The 12,255-nt window shown below is 33.1% G+C and overlaps 1 protein-coding gene across 2 annotated transcripts in view; it reads left to right on the top strand.

Annotated features, from left to right (window-relative positions):
- The window catches only part of TMEM135 (transmembrane protein 135), a 190,809-nt gene extending 180,814 nt beyond the window's left edge, over positions 1 to 9,995 (top strand). For both annotated transcript variants that reach the window (XM_016160293.2, XM_016160292.2), the window contains 5 exons: positions 1,338 to 1,401; positions 2,399 to 2,475; positions 4,573 to 4,671; positions 5,483 to 5,550; positions 7,330 to 9,995. In XM_016160293.2, coding sequence (XP_016015779.1) covers positions 1,338 to 1,401; positions 2,399 to 2,475; positions 4,573 to 4,671; positions 5,483 to 5,550; positions 7,330 to 7,462 — 441 coding nt within the window. In that variant the 3' untranslated portion in view covers positions 7,463 to 9,995. The remainder of the gene's footprint in view (positions 1 to 1,337; positions 1,402 to 2,398; positions 2,476 to 4,572; positions 4,672 to 5,482; positions 5,551 to 7,329) is intronic.
- Positions 9,996 to 12,255: the final 2,260 nt, after the last annotated feature.

Here is a 12,255-nt window from a genome sequence, read left to right as displayed (position 1 = left end):
AATGTACTTATTGATATAGTTGAGTTAAATTTACCTTCTTGCTAGTCGTTTTGTATTTGTTCCATTTTTTTTCTTTGTTCCTCTTTCTTTTTTCTTTTTCTGCCTCCTGTATTCTTCAAAATATATTTTTAAATTTTTTTTTGGAATTTTTGTTTTTTTTTTATATTCTGTCTTTAGTATTGTTTTTTTTATATCTTTTTAAAAATTTAGTGATTGTGTTAACATTATAAACATTTTTAATTTATCAATGTATTTAAATAATATATCACTTTATTGTAGTGTAAGAATCTCACAACACTATACTTCTTATTTCTTCTTCCCATTCTTTGTGCTGTACATTTATCTTTTCATATGTTATAAGCCCCACAGTATGTTGTTACCTTTTTTGTTTTGGACCAAGAGTCAGAAATCTTTTTCTGTAAAGTGCCAGATAGTAAATATTTTAAGTTTGTGGTCTCTGTCATAGCTGCTCAGCTGTGCTGTTACAGTGTGAAAGCAGCCACAGACAATATATGAATGAATGAGCATGGTTATGTTCCAATAAAACTTTATCATACTGTAATTAGAATTTTATATAATTTTCATATGACAAAATATTATTGTTTTGTTTATTTTTATCAATTTAGAGGTGTAAAAAACATTCTTAGCTTATGAGTCATATAAGAACAGGTGGCAGGCCAGATTTGGCTTGTGGGCCATAGTTTTAGGACCATTGCTTTAGACAGCAAATTCATTTTTACAGCAGCTAAAATAAGAAAAGCATGTCTTATAAATTTACCTTCATTTAACCATTTCCAGAGCTCTTCCTTTTTTTTTTTTTTTACAAATCTAAATTTTTATCTGGTATCATATTCCTTCTGCCTGCAGAACTCTTTTAATATTTTTGGTAGTACAGGTCTACAGGTGAAGAATTATCTCAGTTTTTGTCTCTCTGAGAAAGTCTTTATTTTACCTTTATATTGAAAAAATATTATCTCTGGGTATAGAATTCTGGCTTGACAGATTTGTAGTTTATCCAGCTTTTTCTCCTTGTTAGAGTAGGAGTGATACTTTTCCCAGTATTCTACATGTAGACGAAAGAAGAATCTGTGGATTCACTTTTAAAAATCATTACAATAAAAATATGGATAATTTCTTAATAGTGTCTATCCAAAAGAGAAACTTTATAACAGATTATTATTTATAAATTTCCCCATCATGCATTCATTTAGATTTAGATAAGATCACCAGTTTGCCTCTATGGTCAGCTATTACTTACTCATTACAGATGTTACATGCGTTTTCGTCCCCCTAGAAATGAAACAACTGAAGTCATTGTTATTTTCTTCTTGATACAGGGTACTAGTTGCTTCCTGCGCTGGGTCAGAAACCTGGATGATGAGCTGCATGCTATAATAGCTGGTAAAGCAATGATTAAAAAAAAGAATTATTATTATTATTGCATCAATCAGTGGCAGAAATGAATCAGAAATCATTTCCAGATTCATCTGATTTCTGTGTATCTTACTTTCTCTGTAATAGAATCCCTACCAAGGCACTAGTCCAAACATTTTGTATTTGTGAAGTTTAACATATCAAGGCACTCTTGCCATCTGGTGTTTTGAGTTGGTAATAATAATGACTTGGGTATCTGCCCTGCTACAGGCCAGAAATCCTAGAGAATGTGTCACAAAGGAACATGAAGTCTTAAAATATTATCTAGTCACTTAGTGCCAAGTGACTAGATAATAGTTTAAGTACAACTATATCAGATTTCTTAAACAATTCTGTTTTTACCACTGGCAGGTGATATATATTTTCATATATATTTTTTTTAATTTTGGGGGAACCTGAACAATTTTATAAAAATAAAAACTAAAGAACATTTTTTATAAGTGCAATATGTGTACTAAATAGACAATTTTCAGCTATTAGTAATTTTTCTACTATTAGTATTTCAGGCCTCCTCCCACCTTGGTTTTCCATTTATAGAATGAAGGTAGTACTGTGGAAAGAAGTGTGATGATAGCACTATAATAATTTGAGCTGTTAGAACAGATAAATATTTCTACTTAAAATTAAAGATGATACCAATAGCCTTTAAAAAATTATTTTTGAAACTCATTATATTTGGCGAGATCAAATTTTTAAGGTTAAATTTAGAATGTAAAGTTTCTTGTAATAACTATCAGAACTGTGTGTTCCTAACTCTGAAGGTCATTTTTTAAAATTTAAAAATATATGATAAGAACTCACTCCATTTTAATGTTGTTAACTATATTACTGTCCTCAAATTTGATGTAACAAAAGGCAGTGCTACAAATCAGTTATTTTCTACTTAAGTGAGTTAACATTTCCAAATGACTTAATAACAAACAAATACTTTGAGATCTGATGAGTTTTGCATTCTTTGTTTTAGGATTTTTGGCAGGAGTATCAATGATGTTTTATAAAAGCACAACAATATCCATGTATTTGGCTTCCAAATTGGTGGAGGTAAGCAAACATTTTTATCTATGTACAGTTCCCAAGGATATAGAGCTTTTAAAGCTTTAGCAACAAATATATATATCCTAATTTTAAAAAAGCAGATTCTAATCCTATAAAAGTAATGACAAAGTCAGTTCCCCTATTTTGTCTTCTTTGTGTTATTTTCAAATATACACAGCTATAGAAAGAATAATGAAATTAGCTGTCATGTACCTATCATACAGCTTCAACAGTTGACAGCATTAGGCCAGTCTCATTTCATCTGTACTTCCCTGGCCTCCCAAGTACTGAATTAATTTAGGGTAAATCCCAGACATCATAAAACTTCATCCATAAACAACTTGGGATAAAGACTCCTTAAAGAATAAAGCTAAAGGATAAAGACACCTTAAAAACAAACAAATCAACAATACCACTAAAGTATAAGCACAATGCCATTATCATACATTAAGGAAAACCTAGTAGTTGTTTAATATTATCATATATCCAATTAGAGCTTACATTTTCATTGATTGTCTCAAAAATGTCTTTTTGCAATGCTTTTGTTTTAATCAAGATCCCAAGTCTCTTTTAGTTTATAATAGTTATCCCCTCTACCCCTTTCTTTTTCTTCTCTGCCCTTCCTTTTTTTCCCTGCCATTTCATTTATTTGTTGAAGATCTAGGTCATTACTTCTATGGAATTTTACACATTTTGGATTTTGTTGATTTCATCTCACTGGTGGTATTAACATGTTTCTTTAACTCACATATTTCTTACAAACTGTTATTTGGTCTAAAGGCTTAAACAAATTCAGATTCAATTTGGGGTGAGCGATATTACAGAAATACTTAATAGTTACTGTGTGGGAATTCTCGTTGCGTTGCATTAAGAGGCACAAAAATGTCTGCTCGTCTCTCTTTTTGTGATGCTTAGATTGATCGGTTGGCTCAGGTTGATAAAGCCAACATAAAGTTCCCCATTAGTCTTTTACCTAATTGTTTTAGCAGCCATTAATGATCCTTAACAGCAGTTATTTCATTGAGGGTTGCAAAATGGTAATAATTCAATATTATTGTTTCTTCTGCATTTATTAGTGGGAATTTTTCTGAAAAGAACTTTCCCTTTTCAACTGTATGGTTACTGTGAAGTAGTTTGTTCACAAAGTCATAAAATGCTTGAGAGCTTCCCTTCATTTATCAGTGTTCAGACTAAATTAGTCCCTAACATCCTGCAAAGTTGGTCTTTATTTTCCTTTTTTCTTTATGAGTCTTTATTTTCAATTACCATATGAAGTCATGGATTTTAACGTATTTGATTTGTTTCAACCCATTGCCGTCTTTTTACTCAAATTGCCCCATCTTTGGCCAAGAAAGCCTCTCCAAGTTGACTTTTCCCAGTTTCCAGTCTTGCCTCTAATCTATTCTCTATATAGTAGCCAGAATGTTCTTAAAATATGAATTAAATCATATTGTTTCTATGTTTTAAAGCTATATAATGGCTTCTAATTGCACTGAGAAAAACATTTCTCTCTTTCTGTCTCTCTCATACACATACACATCTAATGAGGCTTTAAGATCGATCTATCTATCTATCTATCTATCTATCTATCTATCTATCTATCTGTAGGTAGGTAGATATCTCATAGCCTCTTTAGACTGCATTAGTTATTTGTTGTGCACTAACCATTTTTATTCATTTTCAAATCCCTAGCTCCTAGCATAGTACTCAGCATATAGTTAATTTAACATGATTAAATGTTTAATGAATGAATGAATGGACGAACGAAGAGCTATGATAAGGAAGGGAGGACCTGAACATTGTACAAAAAAGCATTGAAGAATAAATGACATAAAAAAGGTAGAAATAAAGTGCTATTGAATTTTATAAAAAGTATTATTACTGGCATCTGGGGTTTGGGGTGAGGGCAAGAAGGAAAGGGAAGGACTGACACTTAATGCTATTGTGGAAAATGTTCCCTATGATTTGAGCTCTGAAAGGATTGTTAAGATTTTGAAAGGTAGAAAAAATAATTGTAGATAGGGAGCATATTGCTCAACTATATTAATGCTATTTAAAGTTTTTTTTTTTTTTAATAAATCTTGCATTATGCTTGTTTTGCAGACTATGTATTTCAAAGGCATTGAAGCAGGAAAGGTTCCCTATTTTCCCCATGCAGATACTATTATCTATTCCATCTCTACAGCAATTTGCTTCCAGGCAGTAAGTATAACTTTTTGAAATAATTGATTTACTTATGTTTCTAATGTGCATTAAACCATTGGGGGAAAAATAAAGGCCTGGGAACATTTCTATTTACCACATTTTATGTTTTTTTTTTTTTTTTTTTAAAGCCAGCTAGCTTGCAAGTTTCAAATCATTAAACATGTTAACTTAATGGGCCAGTTCATGTTTTACGAACACAACAATGTTTAGTTTTAATAGAGTGCAGTTTTTATTAGTAAATTATTACTCTAGTATCTTGGCTAGAATAGCCCAATTTAATTATATTTCTTTTAGAAAAAAGATACTGTGGACGTAAATAAGAATAATATTACTCAGGCAGTGAGGACAGGGGTAAAATCTAGTTTAATAGAGGTATTGTTCAATCTCTTTAAATTCTTTAATCATCATTGATGTTAATGGGTTTAGGTCAGAGGTTTTTTTTTAGGTCAAAGTTTTGGGGACAGCTTTTATTTGTACTTTCTTACAGTAATGCTGCCAGGTTGATAAATACTTAACTAGTGAAGGGCCAGCTATGTAACAAGTATTCAGCAAATGCTTCTGAAGAATAATGATTCGATTAACTCAATTATCATTTCATAAGCAATATTCTTATTTGAAGGCATATTTACAAAGATTCTTGATAGTTATCACCTAAAACATAAATACATGTTTTTGTTACTCTCATTACTGTCATTTAAAAAATACAATGAGCAATAAAAATAGAGATAAAACTACTCTGTTGCCTAAGACTGCTGATAATATTTGCTTTTTACTGAAAGAAATCTCAAACTGAATACTTTCATCTTAGGCTGTCATGGAAGTTCAGACCTTACGACCATCTTACTGGAAGTTCCTTTTAAGGCTCACCAAGGGCAAGTAAGTGACTGAGATACTTTAACTTGTCATAGAAAAAAAGTAATTTCCATTAAAAAGATTTTGAATCTTTTTGTCTCCTTGAAGGAAGTCTTTTATTAGTAAAGTAGATATCTAGATATAAATCAAGTATATCCAACTTAATAAGAATTAATTACAAAGGGCATACTTTTAGTGAGCATTATTTTGATTTTTTTCCCTATATTATTTTAGAGATTTTAAGTGTTTTAGATTAATACCATGTTGATTTGCAACTTGCTAATTAGTTGCTACATAACATACTTAAATCTCACTTTTAAAATCTTTGATCTCTTCTTTTTGATTAAAAATATTAAACATATTCATTAGAGATCATGCCCCCAAATTAACTGATTTTCCTTTTGGAAGGATAATCTTATTCTTTTCCCTGATGTTATAAGCATACTCTCCTTTGCTTTATTGTCATGCTGTTTATTGTTGTTAGCAATTCTTGATCCTAATCTAATTCTTTAGGGGGGCAATGCGACTTAATACGTAGACCATGGAGTCTTTGGCTCAGAGGCTTTGGAGAAGGACAGACCTAGATTTGACTTCAGCTTTGATACCTTCGGCTGTGTCACTAGCCTTACAAGCTTCTCTACCATGAAATAGTAATACATACTTTGTCTGATTGTGGGAAAATCGAGATATTTCTAGTAGTACTTAGCAGTTAGTACTGAAATTCAATAAATTGTATCTGCTATTAATATCACTATCATTAATAGTAGTGTATAGTGCTTACTATGTCCCATATGTTTAAACCCTATGTGGTTTAAGATAACACACACATATATACACACACAACACCTATATGTATACATATGTGTTTAATCCTTAAAATAACTTATGAGATAGGTAATGTTAACGTCCCAATTTTGCATATGAGGAATCTGAGCTGCACAGAGATGTTAGCTAGCTTTCTAGATTCACACAGCTAGTCAACAATGGGGCTGGGATATGAGCCAGGCAGTCTGGCTTCAGAATTCTTCTTAGCCATTACACTATGTATCCTTTGTATTATATTTATTTTTTTTGTCATTTAGTTTTTTGCACATTAATAAGTTTAATCCATTGATTATTTTTGAGAGGAACTCACTTTGGAAAGGAACTAAAAAGGCTCTTGGTATAATGATACTGGTCAATGACGCAAACCTAATTTCACTGTTGTCTTCTCCAGAGAGGGAATGCTTGTGATCAGGCACAGAAATACAGAAGGTCCATCCTGCACATTAGCTAAATATGTGTCTTTTTAAAATTTTATATCTCCTAGGTTAGGTGATGGAGAAAATGAGGGTGTGTTTTTACACTGTTGTATCTATTAGAAATTTGAAAACCTGTAGGCCTTTTGATCTTTAAATATTTGTGTTTTCTGTTGATTGTAAATTGTCAATTTAAATGTCAATTTAATACCTTTGCCTCATTGGTAAATGTTAGCTCATTTCATTATTTAGTTTCTTATGATTTCATTCGTCAGAAAAATCGTGACGAAAGTATTTTTCTATTTGGCACTTTTGGAAAGAGTTTAAAATAATGATGATCATCTCTGAGTTTTCAGGTCAAGGGATTACTATCTCTTTAAAGAAAATATGAGATATTGAATCTTGAGGAAGAGTCTCAAAGTGAATTTGAATCTGCCATTGAGTCTTTTTTGCCATGTCAGTCTTTTCTGTTTTCCTATCCCATGAAAGATAAGTCAAATAGAGTGAGTCACCGTATTTTATAAACTTCATTAAATACATGTTCACTGTGTCCTCTGTTTTACAGATTTGCTGCCATAAACCGAAAAGCCCTTGATGTTTTTGGTACTGATGCATCTAAACACTTTCAGGATTTTATCCCTAGGTTGGATCCAAGATATACGACTGTAACACCAGAGTTACCCATCGAGTTTTCTTGAAGATTACTGTAATTTATTAATGTGTCTTAAGGTTTCTTTATTTTATCCTGAAGAGTTTAATTATGTTGAACACGAAGAAGGGGGCCCGAGCTTGAGCTTCAGTGTTATTTCAATGAGAGATGCTCTTTTTTTGTTTGTTTTTCTTACCAATCAGAACTATAGAAGCTTTTTAGGAAGGTGTTGCTTAATAATTAAGCTCCCTTTGTAGCCAGAATCTGATTCTAGATCACCATAGTGGTTGATATTATGATATATTATTGATTAAATTATGTCCACAAGCAATATTAAATAATCTATGTAAAAAATAAGAATATACTTAACATTACTTTAAAAGATGTTTTTAATTCATTCCAATGTAATTCTTGGTTAAAACTAAGAATATTTCTACATTTTAGGATATGAAGGATCACGAGTACATGGATTTGGTCTTTTTTTTTTTTTAACTTTTGAATTGGTAACCTGGATAGTAAAATGTTATGGATATGAAGTAACTGCACAGACAATGCTGCTTTAGTATAGAACAAAGTGGCCATTCTTACTTCAGGGATGTGAAAACGGGTCTCAGACTGTTTGGATAAATGCCGTGGTATCCATGCTCTTCTTCCACTGACACCTTCACCTCTCTCCATGATTATCTGGGCTATTTATTTGACAGCACAGTGAATCTATGTACTAATGGCAGGTTAGGTACAATTTGAAATTGGCATATCTGATAAAATTGAAATGTATGTTTTAATCTTTTACAGAAGCATATTACACTTGAATATTTAAAAGCAAATGAAGTTACTTGTAAACCTTCTGTAGGTTTATTATGTTTGTTTTCATTTATAAGGACTGAATTTTTCATAGCTAAGTTTGTATGCCATTATTAATTTAGAAGGGATCAAAATTCTATGGAACAAAAGTAGTTTTGTCAGGTTTGGCAGGTCTGGCAGTTTGTTCGCTCTCAACTGTTTCACCTGTACAATGGATGCTTTACAACAGAAGCAGTATAAAAATCCAGTAGTTGTTAAAAAAGTCCATTATGTCATGAAATGGAGCCAGGTTCTCTAGCCTCTTTTCAAAAAAAATTATTGTCACTACTTCTGTCCCCGTTAGAATAAAGTAGTGACAAAATATAGTCACTACTGATTATAAGTTAATTCAGGACAGCTGTGATTGCAATATGATCATTCTTTAGAGTTTTTCAGGGAAAAGTTATGCTTTTCTAAGTTAATCAAAGGCTTACGTGGTTGTGATTTCTACAGTTATGGTTACAAATAGGGATGATGGTATATTTTTTAAATATAATTTTGTTGCTAAAAGCTTTAGGGCATTGTAAATTAATTATGCAGTAGAACTTGTGTTGCAGCAAGAATTATAACCCAGATTTTGAAAATGCTTCCATATTTGATTTCATCAAGCCTTTTTATACTTCTGTTTACATGTAATCCTATCTTTGGTTGTTATAGCAAATTGAAACCCAACAAAAATATGGACTCTGGTACCATAGTAACAGAGAGAGAACCACCCTAATTTGGTCAAAATTTTACATTGCGTTTTTTTAGAATTGTCTAGTCTATTAGGCAATACTGTTAAAGGATCGTTTTGGTTTCAGACTTCAAAATTGATTAATAAATTAAGTTTTAAGTATTCACTTACTGAAATCAATGATGATTTGTACTGTTTTTATTTTTAAAAATGAAGTGTAGAAAGCACTACCACCTGCACCTCATTTTCTCTATTTAGAAATTATGTTTATAATATTTCCCTGTCGGACTAAAAGAAAAACATTTTAATTCATAAGTTATTGTTTTCATTGGCATTAAATGACTATGATATGGAAAGACAAATTCTACTGAAATTTGATGAGATTGTTTAGTAAAATTTTACTTGTCAAAAGGTACATTTCTATGATTTACCTTTTTATTTTTATTTTCTTTTTAACAAACTACAGTCGTCTTTTATATAACACGAAAAATCATTGTCATGAAGCAGAATACAGTAATGAATGTATAGCTTGAATGAATAGATAAGTAATTTGCTGTGGTGAATTGAGAAGTCCAGTTTTGTATCATTGGGACAGACTGCAAAGTATACTTGTTCAAGCAAACACAAAGAAACTGTTTGCATTCCTGAAGACAATCAGAATGAATATGTCTCTACCTCTAACTAATCAGTTATTTATTGATAACTTGGCATCATAAATAAAGTCAAATAGAATGTCTCCATTCCAAAACATGTTTTTAGTCCATTTATACGCTGAAGAAATCCTGCCTATGGTAAGTTTCCACCAGAACTGATTGTGTTAAACATTAATATGCCCCCTGGTATGTCTTAATCTTTATGTAGACTGAAAAACAGTGCAGTATAATGGTTGTTTCATTGCTATTTTCTGTATTAATAAAATCTTAGAGTTAGTACAACCAAGGAAAGACTGAGGTTGCAGTATAACTAATTGTCTCAAATCTATTGCGTTCGTATCAGTTTTTTTATCAGAGCATTTTAGTCTATTTTATTCCTCGTTTCTGAAATAAAACCTTTGGTTAAGTTATCTTTTTCTTAAATTCTGTGGTTACTGCTGTAACTTTTTTCTTGATCTGTAAATATTTTTGTTACTCAGTTGATACCTAGTTTATTTTTTGCCGTCATTTGCTATTTAGTCACTTGTTATTTAATTTAGAATTTTATCCTTTTATTCTTTGCTCTCAGATTTTATAATTTACTTTTTTTCTAGAATGAACATGTCTTTTGCGATGAAATCCAAATCTGTCAATTGTCACACAGTATTTATGTATTGAACTTGAGTATTCATCTCCTTGTGGATAATTTTAGGCTAATCTTTTATTTAGTTATGAATAGTGACAGAATTGCTTTTGGTTATATTTTATCATATCCTTGAGTTTCTAAGTTCTCTGCCAATGCATAGTTAATGAAAATCAATTTTCTTTACTCTCAACGAGCTTCATCTTTTTGCTTATGCTTGTTCATGTCACATCCTCCTTGAGGTGGTAGTCAAGAAGCCTCTCGGTAGGGCCAAAGGGTCCATGCCCACTGGGAACGGTGAACGGTGCCCTGGTGTTCTTGCTGCCTTTGAATTCTCTCTGTGATTGGTTTTTATTTGTGCAAGTAGAAAATAGTTTGACAGAGCAACAGAATCATTTTTATACAGATAGTGTTTTATTCCACAAAGGCAAAAACATTCATTTCTGAATTGTGACCTTGCTAAGATATCTGATAAACTTTATCTCCCCTAACACCATGACCTGTTGCTGCTTATCTACCCAATATCATTTTTCAGATAGAGAATTGTGATAACTGAAAATGACTGACCAAGAAAAAAATTTTTTAAAATGAATAAGAAATGAATACTTTTTGTAGGGCTGGGCAGAAATCATAATGAGTAGAAAGGTCAGCCCAGGAGACTGTTCTTATAATTGCCTTGACCCCGTGCCTTCCTTTTTATAGCCTTTTCCTGTTAGTGCTTTAGTTAGCTCTGCAAATCCTTCTTGTGGAATTAGCAAGGAAAGAAGTGTCAGGGACTGAGGCGACCCTGAGATCAGAGGGGTGGACTTGGATCCTGGGGCTATGTGGTACCTCCCTCAAGCTAGGATATGGAGACCTCAGTGTTGAGGCTGTGATTCTGTTTTAAGCTGTATCCTCAGCTCACTTTGTAATAGTTGTGCAGTATGAAAAGGGTAACTACAAAGAAACAAGACTGACAGTAAACGGTGTGTGACTTCTGGAAGCAGATGCTGTAACTTGGCCATGATATAGCACATGTCTTAGGACTGTAGCAAGAGCAGTGCCTGGCCTTAAAGTTACAGCTATGGTGAATAAGAATATGTATTATTTACATTGAAAGAAAAACAAGTGACTTTTAATTGGAGGAAAGAATATTTGGTAACCATTTTCTTGCTCTTTAGTGACCTCTCACTCTCCTTCACCTCTGTGTCTCTGCTCTCTCTCCGTTCTCCTCCTTTTCAGCCTTGGAATCTTTTTGTCTGACCGCCCCTCCCCACTCTTCATCACTGTTCCTCTTGCCTTTCTTCTGCTGCCTGGTGTCATATTCTGCTCACTATGCTCCTTGATTGTGAACACTCCATCACATTGGTGACTGCTGGGCAGGTGGGGAGCTGTGAAGGAAGCATCTTCAGGTTCAGTGACTTTGATATAACTCTGAATTTCTTAGGCAGGAAAGTATGGAGGATAATCGTATCGATGTGGGAACAGGTGTTTCTCTGTACATGGGGCCTTTACATCCAGGACAGTTGATCTTTTCTTAACAACCGAGTAAAATCACTTGACTCTTGTGGCTACAGGGAAGGGGCAGAACTCATTATCTATGTCCTATTGCCTTCTCCATTTTCTTCCCACCTCTCCCCTCCTTTAAATATGCCCTAAGTGAAATAATATATTGGGTTTTATCCTTTGCCCTTGTAGACCTGATAGTCCCAGTAATCACATGCATGCGCGCGCGCGCGCGCACACACACACACACACACACACACACACACGGCTGGTTCATAGCCAGAGGCATCGGGCCTAATGAATTTGTACTTTTTCTCTAGTACACAAGTTACTGCAGCTTGCTTGTTCATTTTTGTTGTTGTTGTTCAGTTTGTTGCTCCCTACTCCCCAAAGCATCCAAAACGTAACATTCCGGTGTTGTCAGAAGACTCCAGGCTGTGGGCAACAAGATGTTCCCTGCTCTTGTCACATAACATGCCAACCTCCCCATGGCCGGGGGGACCCAGGCTTCTGCAGGTGGACCTGTGGACCTGTATTGGCTGAAGTTGCCCAGCAGTGTTACT

The sequence above is a fragment of the Rousettus aegyptiacus genome, unplaced genomic scaffold (assembly GCF_014176215.1).
Source record: "Rousettus aegyptiacus isolate mRouAeg1 unplaced genomic scaffold, mRouAeg1.p scaffold_m13_p_5, whole genome shotgun sequence".
NCBI classification, from domain to species: Eukaryota; Metazoa; Chordata; class Mammalia; order Chiroptera; family Pteropodidae; genus Rousettus; species Rousettus aegyptiacus.
Note: the sequence above shows the minus strand (reverse complement) of the source record. Positions and strands in the feature narration are given on the sequence as shown.